This window comes from Danio rerio, chromosome 6, assembly GCF_052040795.2.
Source record: "Danio rerio strain M-AB ecotype USA chromosome 6, GRCz13ab, whole genome shotgun sequence".
Classification (NCBI taxonomy): Eukaryota; Metazoa; Chordata; class Actinopteri; order Cypriniformes; family Danionidae; genus Danio; species Danio rerio.
The window spans coordinates 47,902,285-47,914,862 of record NC_141026.1 but is presented as its reverse complement, the minus strand read 5'-3'; the positions used below and the strand labels follow the sequence as shown (position 1 = coordinate 47,914,862).

Genomic DNA, 12,578 nt, shown 5'->3' with positions numbered 1-12,578 from the left:
ACTTTTTGTTTCGGAAAAAAAAAACCAAGGCTAGCCATGATTAATGGGCTCTGGCACAACACACTTCAGTTAACTTGGCTTCTATTAACTGCCTGCTAAGCGTCGCAGAGTGAAATGTCAAAAGGTACACTGGACTTTAATTTGTTTGTTGCGGCTGTTAATAAGACTGACCCTCCTCAGCAGAGTAGATGGTGATCACCGGTCCAAAAGGTCCTTCCCCCTTGTTATTGTACACCCCGACTTTGACTTGGAACGGAGAGAAGGGTAAGATGGTCTCGTTTTTGAACACGTATTTGGAGGCTTCAGGAGAGGGAACTGCCGCCTGCATCCACCCGGTGGAGCCAAAGGGCCGGAAAGCAACGACGTAACCAAAGCCTGCTCCATTCTGGAGCTCTTCAGGAACAGGCTGAAACACACATTACACACACACATTACACACATATAATATCCACGGTACAAATGATAGCCTTTATTATAACATCAAGTCTGATATATTATCTTTGAACACTCTTTATATGGCATGAACCATGATAATGCTAAAATATTCATCAAACGTTATGGTTTGAAGGCTGTTCACAGCAGGGATGACATAGTTAAAAATGCTTAATTTTTCCCACTTTTAATGCATGTATAATCTTTAATATTTTAGTTATTACAATTTATGCACATAGCAAAATCAGTCTATCTTCTGTGTGAATTGTTATTAAAAAAGAAATATAAATACATACAGTTGAAGTCAGAAATATGAGCCTTCCTTTAAATATATTTTTTCTTTTTTAAGTATTTCCCAAATGATGTTTAACAGAGCAAGGACATTTTCGCAGTATGTCTGATATTATTTTTTCTTTTGAGGAAAGTCTTGTTTTTTTATTTCAGCAAGAATAAAAGCAGTTTTAAATTTTTCAAAAAGCTTTTTAAGGTCAAAATTATTAGCCCTTTTAAGCTATATATATATTTGAACTTTTACAGAACAAACCATCGTTATACAATAACTTGCTTAATTACCCTAACCAGCCTAGGTAACCTGATTAACCTAATTAAACCTTTAAATGTCCCTTTAAGCCGAATAAAAGTGTCTTGAAAAAATATCTAGTAAAATATTATTTACTGTCATCATTGCAAAGATAAAATAAATCATTTTTTTGAGATGAGCTATTAAAACTATTATGTTTAGAAATATGTTGAAAAAATCTTATCTGTTAAACAGAAATTGGGGAAAAAATAAACAGGGGGTCTAATAATTCAGGGTAGCTAATAATTCTGACTTCAATTGTAAATAAATACATAAATTAATTAAACTAAAGTAAAATAAAATGTATTATTAGGACCATTTATGGTATTTGACCAGCAAAAAAAAAAAAAAAAAAAAATCAAGGTCCTAAAGGTCAGCCTTTTAATTAAGGTATTATTAGTTATCCATTTTTTTATAATAATAACAATTTTTAAAGTTTTGTTTTTGAGACTGCAAATGACATAAGAATAACACAATATATGTTTAAACCCTGATAACAAGATCTCAAACAAATCAAAGCAAACATGAAAACGTACAAAAATGGAAATTGTAATTTTATTAAAGGGCACCTATGATGAAAATCCTCTTTTGTAAGCTGTTTGGACAGAACTGTGTGTAGATATAGTGTGTCCACAGTCATATTGGGGGGTATAAAGACAATAAGTTTCTTTTTTAAAATGAACTGACGTTAAAATAGGAGCCAAAATCCCTCCCATTTTGAGTCCCACTGCAAAGTGACGTAGGATTGTGGTTTCCCCGCCCACTGAATTGATTGACAGTAGTGTATTAACATGTCTCCATAGTAACACGTATAATCATATCAACAAAACAGGAAGTGCGCAAAGCAACTGGGATTAAAAGATCTGTTGAGCTTTCTGTGATCATCAACCATCATCAAATGTGTTCAAGAATGAGTTTTACAAGTTTAAAAGGTTTTTTAAAAACAGAGCATGTTTGTAATTAATCACAGTGATTTACTTCATCCTTACTTCATCCCCACAGCCGCATGTCAGAATAAGTATAAAAGAAGACGCTTCAATTCCGATTTGTGGACAATAAATCAGGTTAATTTAGTAAATTAGCATAACAGATATCTATACAGCAGTGGATATTAAGGTGTATCTTGTCACATTTGCTGTGCAAAAACAGTGCAAAGTTAAACACGCGCGCTGTACGTGTCTGTGTGTGTGTGTGAGAACTTTGTAACGACATTGTGTATGACTCATCGTTGCAGAAAGGCTTGAATTAACTCCACAACAAATACATCAAATAATCATTGGGAAAGTTCTTAGTGTAGTATTTCTCACTAACATTAAGTCAGATCTGCTTCCTTCATGTCTTTCTGTTATCTGACGCAGCAGAGACAGAGATTGAGACACACAGGCAACAAAAACGGCTACAGTGTGTTCAGAGCAAAGAAAGCCAACATTCTAAAAGGTATAATAAATAATCTGATGGGTGTTTTGAGCTGAAACTTTAAAGACACATTCTGGAGACAAAACACATCTCTTGAATCTTGAAAAAGGGGTAAAATTGGTGCCCATTAATGTTCAGAAAATGTGACAGATTTATTCTTGCTGCTATGGTTTATCAATGCAAATTTGATACATTTTACAAATTATGTCTCATAATTATGTTAGATATGCTCTTTTGGATGTCAGTGGCTACTAGTGGTTTCAACATTCCTCAAAATATCTTCTGTTTCATTGGAGAAAAAAAAAAAGAGTAACGACATTAGTTGCAACAATATTCATTTTTTAGTTGAACTCTCTCTTTAATGCTGGTGTCTCTGCTTAAACCCTTGGGTCTGTGATGTTTTGGCTCTCAGGCGACAGGCGTGTGACTTTGCTGACATCTGCCAGACATCAGACGGAGTGTTGACGTTAATCTCTGCAGTGCTATAGCTGTCACCCAGACCTCTTCAGCAGACAGGGATTCTCCATCTCCCAGAAAATCGCTTTGCCAGGTAATGATATCATGGTGGCTTTTTTTGTTTGTTTGAAGTATCGGTCTGCCACTGACCATGCCATAATGCGGTGCGGTAACGCTGAGACCACCAGAAAATAGCATCCATTAGTCCGTGAGACTCCGAGGAGGAGGAGAGATGATGTTTTCACGCTCGCACACTTGGGCAGGAGAGCTTAATGGCTGAATAAAAATGCACCTGTAATCAAGCGCACGCTCCAGTGTCTGCTGTGAAAAGAACAATTGGCCACGGAGAGACCAAAACTAATAGGATGGGTGTCCAAAACCTTGGGATAGAACCTACACTGGCAGCTGCCTTCTACGATTGTCATAGGACTGAAATTAAAGCTCATATGTGGCTGATGTGGAGCAGAAGAGTTATTGCTGTTGACTGACAACGGATTTCAAGTCTAGTAGTGTAATTATCAAGCTAATGCAGTATATGAGATATTATATGTTTATTTTGTTTGATAGCAGTTTGAAGAGGTGTTTATTTTATTGTTTGTGTTTGTGTGTGTGTGTGAGTGTGATTTGAACTACAGAAATGTAATCATACTTAATTTGAAATATAGTTGAAGGCAACATTTTTAGCCCTCCTCTGAAATAAGCTTCCTCTATTCAGCCTTTTTATTTTACCTTTACTCTTTACTTTACTCCTTTACTTTCGTTGAGTAAGGAAAGGGTGAAAACTCACTCCACTGAAGACATCCATTAGCCTACATAGTTAATTAAATTTGTTAAGTGCAAAGATTTGTTTCAAAACTATTTCTAAATTCAGTTCTAATTTCCAGCAAACAAATAAATAAACAATAAAAATGATGTGGTCAATATTTAATAGTGTTGTCAAAAAAACAAATATATAAAATTTAAAGACAACATATCCAAACACACATCCTATTCTTATGCCCTATGGTAATATAGATGTCTCCAAAACCCGACATGTGGACAAATCTAAACTTTTTTTTTTTTATTAAAACAAATAAAAATATGCTTAATATTATAAATAATAATAACATTATACAAATAAAAATTGTCATGAATAATCTGAAAAAAGCCCCTCGACATGAAGAAATCATGGAGGCAGTGGTTTTTATATTTATGTAGAAAATAGTGCTGTATATCCTGTGGGTAAGTTTGGATGTGCACAGGTGCATCACTAATGCACTCTATGCTGGACCTTAGACCAGCTTTTAGCTGGTCAACAACGCAATCTATACAATATGCCAACAATACGCCTTAACACACCTCTTTTTTAGACCGGAACACCCATGAGTCCACAAAGTGGCTCAGATGGATTTGTTAATTAGACAACATGGCGCAAAACATGAAAATTAGTGTTGCGCTGGTCTGAAAATAGCAACAAATCCCGCCAAACACGTCTTGCGGCTTATTGCATCGGGTGTATAATAGGGCCCTAAAAAATTGTTCACAGCAATAGCGATGCTGCATTTTAATAGAAAGCAGACTGAAGCAGTTTCCTAACTTTACATGATAAATTCTCTCCAACACAGATCTGAATGCCCACTGTGAGGTTGAATAAACATGTGAGATTGAGATCATGATCTTTTTAACAATTAATCACACTGCTCTATTTATTAGTTCTACGCTTGGGAAAAGATTCAAATACACTAGATTTTGTACAGTAAAACCCACCAGCACTTCTAGCATCTGAAGAACGCGGTGGTGGATCTGAAGTAGAAGAAGACATGAGATTCTTTCCAATAAAAGATTTCGCGTTCTGTGCCATTCGTCATTTTTTTTTATTTCAAAGACAACACAATGAGAGTCTCAGACTGAAGTTTCCAGTTCCCTGTGACAAACTTCCACCTCGATAGATAATAACACCAGCTGACTCTCAAACCTGAACAATAGCACTCGTCTCATGAAAGCAGATACAGCGAGAGAGAACATCATCTTTGAAAAGTTCCTCGGCAAAAATTCGAGGGTAACTCCATTTAATTATCTCTGCTGCTTCTCCTGTATGACAGCGGCAGTTATTGCCACGCAGCTCTTACAGAAAATGAAGTGTTATGTGTATCCGCTTTACCATGATTAATGAAAACCTCACATAAAGGGAACAATGGTGTCTAGCCAGCTTGCAAAAGGAGACTGTGTACAAAAGACTCGGTAAGGGAGAGAAACACACACACACACACACACACACACACAACCACACACACACGCACACACACACACACACACACACACACACTGGCCATCTTACCTCCCAAGTGATGACTAACTCTGATCGACTGCCACCTCCTCCGCTCACGTTGGCTGGCGTGACCTTGGGAACTGGAGGAAGGAAAAGATTTACTCAGCTCTGGTCATTGAAGACTGCTGTTCTGACGTAGGATTTGACGATTCAACGATGTTTGATCTAAAGAAGGTTTTATTGCATGTGTATTTTTAGATGCTGCTCATTGTTTCCTTTTGAACTGTTTACTTGTGTTATTTAAATGTTTAACTGTTGATTTTTTCTTCATTGTCAAATATTTTCCTAGTGATGTTTAACAGAGCAAAAGGAAAGTTTCATAGTATTTCCTATAATATATATATTTTTTACCATCTGGAAATGTCATTTCTTTATTAAAAGCATCTATAAAAAGCATTTAATTATTTTTTGAATACTTTTTAGGTCAATAGTATTTGCCCCCTTAAGAAATATGTTCTTTTTTCTAAAGAACAAACAATTGTTGTCCAATGATGTGCCTAATTAACCTAACTTGTTAACCTAATTAGACATCTAAATGGCACTTTAAGCCAAATATGAATATCTAACAAGTAAAATAATAATTATGAGTAAGTATGCGTAAAATATTATTACTGTCATCATGACAAAGACAAAAAATTATGTTATTAAAATAGTTTGTAAAGTTGTCGAAAACAATTTCAAGTCTTTGTAATTCGGCACTTGGGTTTTTTCTTTTTTAAATAATTAGACCTTCAGAGAAGGACCAGAATTGAGTTCTGGTGACTGTGGAGGCCATTTGAGTAAAGTGAACTCATTGTCATGTTGAAGAAACCAGTCTGAAATGATTCGTGCTTTATGACATGGCACGTTATCCAGCTGGAAGTAGCCATCAGAAGATGGGTACACTTTGGTCATAAAGGGATGGACATGGTCAGCAACAATACTCAGGTAGGCTGTGGCATTGGCACAATGCTCAATTGGTACTAATGAGCCCAAAGTGTGCCAAGAAAATATCCCCCACTCTTTTACACCCCCACCAGCCTGAACCATTGATACAAGGCAGGATGGATCCATGCTTTCGTGTTGTTGACACCAAATTCTGAACCTATCATCTGAATGTCACAGCAGAGACCGAGACTCGTCAGACCAGACAACATTTTTCCAATCTTCTACCGTCCAATTTTTGTGAGCCTGTGTGAATTATAGCCTCAGTTTCCTGTTCTTAGCTGACAGGAGTGGCACCCAACGTGGTCTTCTGCTGCTGTAGCCCATCCGCCTCAATGTTTGAATTGTTGTGCATTCAGAGATGCTCTTCTGTATGCCTCAATTGTAACGAGTAATTATTTGAGTTACTGTTGCCTTTCTATCAGCTCGAACCAGTCTGGCTATTTTTCTCTGACCTCTGGCATCAACAAAACATTTGCGCCCACAAAACTTGGTTGTGTGTGAAACATATATATATATATATATATATATATATATATATATATATATATATATATATATATATATATATATATATATATATATATATATATATATATATATATATATATAAGAAGTGTATATTAGTATATACACACTCTACAAAAACTATTGTCAAGACAACCCATATTTTTATGTGGCTTTAACTTAATTTAATAAGTTAATCAGGTTTCAAATTTTTTTAAAAGCAATATATATATATATATATATATATATATATATATATATATATATATATATATATATATATATATATATATATATATATACAGTTTATACACATATTTTAAATTAATATTTTTATCAGTTGGATTGACGTAAGTTGAGATGACAAGAAAAGTTATTTGAAAATATTTATATTGCAATAATATTTAGCATTTTACTATGATTTTATATTTATTTTTAAGGGTTTCTCATCTCTTATTTTGATAGAATACTAGAGGACAGGTAGGAAAGCATTGGGAGCAGAGAGAGGGGAAGGATCGGCATTGGACCTTGAGGTGAGAATCGAACACAGGTCAACAAGAAGACCATGGTACTATGTTGGCGCACTTAACCATTAGGCTATTGGCATTGTTTGCTATTTTTTATTTTCAATATTTTTTTATTTATTTAAAGATTTATTTTTTGACATTTTTGCTTTCATTTGTCAGGGCAGTAGGTTGAGAGGAAATGAAGTTTCAGAGAGAAGGAGTTAGGATTGGGAAAGGTCGATGAGCCAGGATTCGAACTCTGCTTCCGCATCATTTCTTGGTGCGCTAACCACTGCACTGACATTTTTCACTAGTATTTCAAATTATTTTCAGATAGTTCAAAAACTTAATTTATTCCATTAATCATTTCATTTATTTCATTACATAATATGCATGCATAACAGCACTTCTCAATAAATGTGAGTGCCCATGCAAAATGAGCTCACAATGTTGCTAAAGTGCATTCAGCTACGCTCTCTTCAGGGTGTTTGCTTACAGGCTGAAGTCAAAAGTGGCCTCCTTTAAATCTGGTCAGTTCGTCAAAGACCATCAAAAAACATAACGCCACACACTGCAGGATGCTAATTGAAAGAGCCTCCTGCAGACTATGGCTTGTGTCTTTTCCTCACCTGTGTCTTTGGTCCGGGCTTTCTTGGAGGGTTTGCTGGGCTCTCCTGTGCCCACTGCATTGCTTGCCAACACTCTGAACTCGTACTCCACCCAGGGGTTGAGCTCAATTACTGTAGCAGTGAGATGTGAGCCCCCCACCACCTCTGGCACTGGAACAAAGCAAAACACACACTTACTGTGAGACGAAGCCCCCCATGAGCCTGCGAAGCCCCCCCGCTCACACACACAAAACAAGACGCACAGCGGCGCTTTCTTCAGCTCACTGAGATAACAGAATCCAGAGGTAAGACACAAAAAAACAAGCTTATCGACAGGTGCTGTGAAAGCAGAGATAAAAATAACAGCCTACAGTTCAAATTATACTGTACAATCTAGAGTAAAGGGGTCACGAGATGTATTGCAGCTTATTTATGATATATTGTGTTATATTGTATTACACAGATTGTGTTTTTGTTTGATCAGAGTGTACAATAACAAAATAAAATGTATAAATTTGATTTTGTCAATCTTTCCGTCAGTCATGCCATCAATTTATCTATTTGACAGTCTATCAGTCTGTCTGTCCATCCATTCTTTATCCATCCATCCATCCATCCATCCATCCAATCATCCCTCCACTCATCCATCCATCCATCTATTTGACTTACCATCCATCTGTCTGTCCATCATTGTTTATCAATCCATCATCTATCTATTTGACTGTCAATCCATCTGTCCATCCATCTATTGTTTATCATCCATCCATCTGATTCACTGTCCATCCATCTGTTCTTCCATCCATTGTTTATCCATCCATCCATCCATCCATCCATCCATCCATCCAACCAACCATCCATCCATCCATCCATCGTTTATCCCTCCTTCTTTACCTCCATCCATCTATCTCTGCGTCATTCAACTTTTCCAATCGTTCATCCATCCACCTGTTCATCCATCCACCCGTTTATTCATCCATCCATCTGGCAGTCTATCCATCCATCCATCTGACAGTCCATCTATCTGTCCATCCATTCATCCCTCCATCTGTCCATTGCTTATGCCTAACTCAATCAATCAATCAATCAATCAATCAATCAATCAATCAATTAATAAATTATCCATATATTTTTTACAATCCATCCATCCATCCATCCATCCATCCATCCATCCATCCATCCATCCATCCATTGTTTATCCTTCTCTCCCTCCCTCCATCCATCTCTTCATGAATCAATCTTTCCTCTCATTCATTAATCCATCCATCCATCCATCCATGTAGTCTGTAAAGATTTAAAAATAACGCAATAGGAAAATGATGATGGTCATGATGATGATTATATTGATTAATTTTCACACCTTTAAAACTCAGCAATGTTATTGTACTTCTGTGATGCTATAAGACATTCTTGGCAGCCCAAGGATACCCTTCACTATCATTGTTCAACATTTTACTATATAAAAATCTCCTTTCAGATGGCTGCTTCAAAATACAAACTGCCGTTTCCCAATACCAGCTTATTCCCATTGCCAATTTAGCAAGACATAAAAAAATAAAATAAAAATAAAAACAAGCAAATAAAGCACAAGATGAAAATCTCAGTGTTATATTATGAGAGGCAAAAAACACAGGGACAGAAAAAAAGGAAAGTATGCAGCAAATGTTTTGATCAGTAAAAGCTGGTTAGAAGCCCCACCTGTGCTAACAGCTTGCCAGCCGAGGGAGAAAGGGGTTCTAGCCTGGATGGTGTAGGCAGTAATTGGACTGTGATTATCAGGACCAGGCCTCCAGGAGAGAGTGGCAGTGGTATCTGTGATTTCTTCCACATGGATGCTGGTAGGGGGGCCGGGGGGACCTGAGACACAAGACAGCCATGCAAACCAGAAACATACACACACACACACACACACACAAGAACACACACACATGCTGTCACGCTTGTAGGCTGCATATAAACTGCCGCTTAAAGCACATCGGTGCAGCTGGTTAAGTTCGAGCTACACGTTTTCACTGACTTAAAAGCTCTAATTAGATTATGTCCCATTTTTTATGGCTACGTTTTGCAGCAAAAAACAGCACATCTTTCCTCCATTTGGTAAATATTTACAATGCTTCAAGGGCTTGTTTAACAGTCTGCGAGTGAGGTAGTTTTCATGATAGATATTTATTATTCAGGGATGCACACAAGTGGTGCAGAGATGTGCATGTGATACTAAAATAAGAAATGCGCTGGGTACTGTAAGGTAGTTCAGATGAATTGGCCCGTTCGTGTGCTGACTGACAGTTGTTAATATACTAGCAGCGTTTTTTTTAGATGCCCATCTGAACTGAAAGCATAAGTCTAGGCTAAAGGCTGTACAAACAAGAAACTGTGAATGTAGCATATATATATATATATATATATATATATATATATATATATATATATATATATATATATATATATATATATATATATATATATACAGGCCACTTAATTAGGTACACCTGTCCATCTACTTGTTAACGCAAATGTATAATCGGTCAATCACATGGCAGCAACTCAATGCATTTAGGCATGTAGACAATCTCCCCTGCAGGTCAAATTGAGCATCAGAATGGGGAAGAAAGCTGATTTAAGTCACTTTGAATGTGGCATGTTGGTGCCAGAAGTGCTGGTCTGAGTATTTCAGAAACTGCTAATTTACCTGGATTTTCACACACTACTCCAGGGTTTATAGAGAATGGTCTGAAAAAGAGAAAATATCCAGGGAGCTCGGAGGACAATGGCCCGACTGTTTTGAGCTGACAGAAAGGCAACAGTAAATCAAATAACCACTCATTACAACCGAGAATGCAGAAGAGCATCTCTGAACGCACAACATGTCCAACCTTGAGGCAGATGTGCTACAGCAGCAGAATACCATCAAATTTGGCTGGATGTGCCGCTGACAAATCTGCAGCAACTGCGTGATGCTATCATATCAATATAGATCAAAATCTCTAAGGAATATTTCTAGTACCTATGCCACAAACTATTTAGGCAGTTCTGAAGGCAAAAAGGGTTCCAACCTGGTACTATTAAGGTGTTTCTTTTAAAGTTGTCGGTGAGAATACATGGTGATAATAGTGTTATTTTTACGTGAAATAGAAACAATTCTACTTTTATTTCATAGTAGCTTTATTTAAAATATTGTAATTTTATTTTAAAAAATAATAAATCAAAGTCAATTTCAAAGTACAAAGCTATAATGTATATATGTCCATGTGTTGTAGCTTTTACAGTAGGATTACCTCTGACAATCAGGTCAGTTGCGATGGAGCTGCTGTCCACCTTGGTCTGCACTGCACACGTGTATTTTCCAGCATGCCTCAGCTGAATGTTGCGGATCATGATGTCACCTGCTGAGTGTTGCTAAAAAAAAGAGAGATCAAAGACACGGTAAGAGGCAGAGGAAGGAGATTCCGTTTTTGTTTAATTGTATTTATATATTTGACATTTTGTTGGTTAAAAACTGCATGTATTATTGCTGTTAAAACGAATGTGCTAAAATATGTTATTTGAGATACATTTCACAGTCTTAATGTTCAACTGATTGATGTGCAATTTGATTACACTTTCTTTTTCTTTTATTTTGTTTTCTTTTTCCTTTTTTGCAGCTGCCAGAGAACATGCAATTTCCTAAATAAAATCATCACTGCTTAATCCTAATAGGAGTAATGGCAACACAGGCTCATTGGAAATACATGTCTCAACCTACATTTAAAAAAAAAAGTAAAATACGTTGCTCCGGGTACGTTTTAATGCACGTTTCAGATGGCAAATCCAGTAGAGGGTGCATGGGCTGCATTTACACTGATCTTGATTGCAAATTCCAGTTTTGTTACCGTCGCCAAATTTGTTCATGATTCGCTTACATCTTCTTTAAAAAAGTGACTCAATGTCTACATTTACACACAATGACCTGGAATAAAAAAAAGTGGTCGCTGACTAATAAGAGTGCTCTTTTCTCCATTCCTGTATTTAGGCCCAATTCTAATTCTACCCCTTAGCCCTTTCATTTACCCGCACATTCACATGAAGGGGTAAATGTGCTCTTCAGCCTGAAGGTGTAGGGCTAAGGGAAAGGGCTAGATACCCCATCAAACTGAGATTTTTTAGGACCACACTCGAAACCAAGGGGTACAAAAATTTTCCATAATATACCAGCAACAACGGCAGCATAGCTGCACACGGAAGGAGATCCACAAATTAGTATTTTTTGTCATTATTACGTATTTTTACAACAAACAAGCACATGTTTTAATACACTCATAACCACCTTCCTGTTTAACTGTCATGTTAAAAAAATAATATAAATAAATAAAGTAATTCGCAAAAATAAAAACCGCTAAATTTTGCTATCTATAATCCATATTAACAACTCCTGCATAGTAGTCCCACAACACACTTTCACATCTGTCACTCGATGGCACTCGAATACTCCAAGTTTAGTGGCTGGGAATGAGTTTTTTATAGTGTCTGCTATAATGTTAATGTTGTTTTTGTGTGTTTACATAGATGAATATGGCCACGATGTAAATGCACAGTACAGTTACAAGCTTATTGTCACATTAGATTGTTATGATAACATGATATTGTTGCCTTCAGTGATTTCCTAAAGATAAACACCAAAAAAATAATGCAACTGGAATAACCACAGCAGTCGTAATCGTCGATCTCAAATGAAGAGATTGCAATGACATATGATGATGTGTTCAGGTGCTGTAATTCGGTCACGTTTCTTAGAGGTAGAATTGTGATTGAACATTAACCTGTCCTTGTGGTGTGATTTATGCAGTTTTACCAAACTAACCATTTGG

At 36.5% G+C, this 12,578-nt stretch overlaps 1 protein-coding gene across 10 annotated transcripts in view; it reads right to left on the bottom strand.

Moving 5' to 3' along the window:
* cntn4 (contactin 4) overlaps nucleotides 1-12,578 on the bottom strand; it is a 430,281-nt gene that overhangs the window by 13,837 nt on the left and 403,866 nt on the right. For 9 of the 10 annotated variants that reach the window (XM_087256006.1, XM_087256002.1, XM_087256003.1 and 6 more), the window contains 5 exon segments: nucleotides 11,010-11,130; nucleotides 9,433-9,591; nucleotides 7,759-7,908; nucleotides 5,202-5,272; nucleotides 172-406 (listed from right to left, as the gene is read on the bottom strand). In XM_087256006.1, the coding sequence (XP_087112132.1) occupies nucleotides 172-406; nucleotides 5,202-5,272; nucleotides 7,759-7,908; nucleotides 9,433-9,591; nucleotides 11,010-11,130 (736 nt within the window). 10 annotated transcript variants of the gene reach the window in all.